General features: G+C 29.4%; 1 protein-coding gene across 1 annotated transcript; it reads right to left on the minus strand.

Moving 5' to 3' along the window:
• Positions 1–349: 349 nt before the first annotated feature.
• On the minus strand, positions 350–892 carry LOC115951329 (L10-interacting MYB domain-containing protein-like). The gene is made up of 2 exons (XM_031068537.1): positions 545–892; positions 350–454 (listed from the first exon to the last, which is right to left on the minus strand). The coding sequence occupies exons 1-2, from the start codon at positions 890–892 to the stop codon at positions 350–352; spliced, it is 453 nt and encodes a 150-aa protein (XP_030924397.1).
• Positions 893–1,092: the final 200 nt, after the last annotated feature.

The raw sequence follows: 1,092 nt of genomic DNA on the forward strand, positions 1-1,092 counted from the left end.
TGTATATATAAGGGAGTTTGTTTCATACTTAAATCAACTACTCCATATACTTACTAAATATATATATATATATATATTATTGGTATTATTTTAATAATGTTTGGGCAATTTTTCTTTTTTAGTGTCATAATTATTTGTTATTACCATTAATGACTTCTTATCAATATTAATTAAATCTAAATAATTTTCATCATCATGAAGTACAAAATAAAAATGTAAAAAGATGATAAAATATACATCAATTATCCAAGTTTAAATTGTACTACATAAAAATGTAAAAAGATAATAAAATACATACCAATGATCGAAGTTTAAATTGTACTACATAAAAATATAAAAAAAAATTGTACTACATGAGTTCTGCTCCAGTTGCTGCAACATCCCTAAACATTCTATCAAGTTGTTGTAGATTCTGTAGACCTTTATGTCGAAATTTTGAAGCTTTGGGTACTTCCTACAAAATGTAATTGTTATTTCACTCATATTACAATAATATACATAAATATTTCAAACTAGCTACATATTAATAAAATATTCAACTCACCTTCAACTTCATGTCCCACCAATCATCACTAGCATCAATTGTTCCCTTCACTGCATCCCAACCTAAATTTGTGTCAACACCCTTCAATTTTTCCCACACTCTCCAATCTGCTTTTAATACATCCCACCTATATTTTAATTGTTCTTTATCATAGTTTAGACCGGTCTCATCACGAAATTTGATTACCAAATTGCTCCAACCTTTGGCACTTAAGGCAGCAAAGATTCCCTTATTCCCAGCTTCAATCTCTTCCACACAAAGGTTACAAAAAGTAGTTGTCCAACTTGGATCTACCCATACTACTCTTGTTTTTTTTGCCTCGGAGTTGGAAGTGTTGTTTTTACCCATCTATAGAGTTAAACAACCATAAGAAATGCAAAAAATAGAATTCATAATATTCCAATCTAATGAAGTAGTTACAAACATGATCTAATAAATCCAAAAAAAAAAAAAAAATTGCTACCTAGTCTGAGCATTAAAATAGAAAGGGCTAGAGAGGAATCTCATCATGTGCACCGTTTGTACACTCACTAGTCAGTAGACATAGC

This window comes from Quercus lobata, chromosome 1 (genome assembly GCF_001633185.2).
Source record: "Quercus lobata isolate SW786 chromosome 1, ValleyOak3.0 Primary Assembly, whole genome shotgun sequence".
NCBI classification, from domain to species: Eukaryota; Viridiplantae; Streptophyta; class Magnoliopsida; order Fagales; family Fagaceae; genus Quercus; species Quercus lobata.

Bases quoted from the DNA above. Each gene is read 5' to 3' on its own strand.
- LOC115951329 (XM_031068537.1), bottom strand. From the start codon at position 892: ATGGGTAAAAACAACACTTCCAACTCCGAGGCAAAAAAAACAAGAGTA. The intron at 455-544 runs GTGAGTTGAATA...TACATTTTGTAG, and splicing joins GGTGGGACATGAAGTTGAAG to GAAGTACCCAAAGCTTCAAA.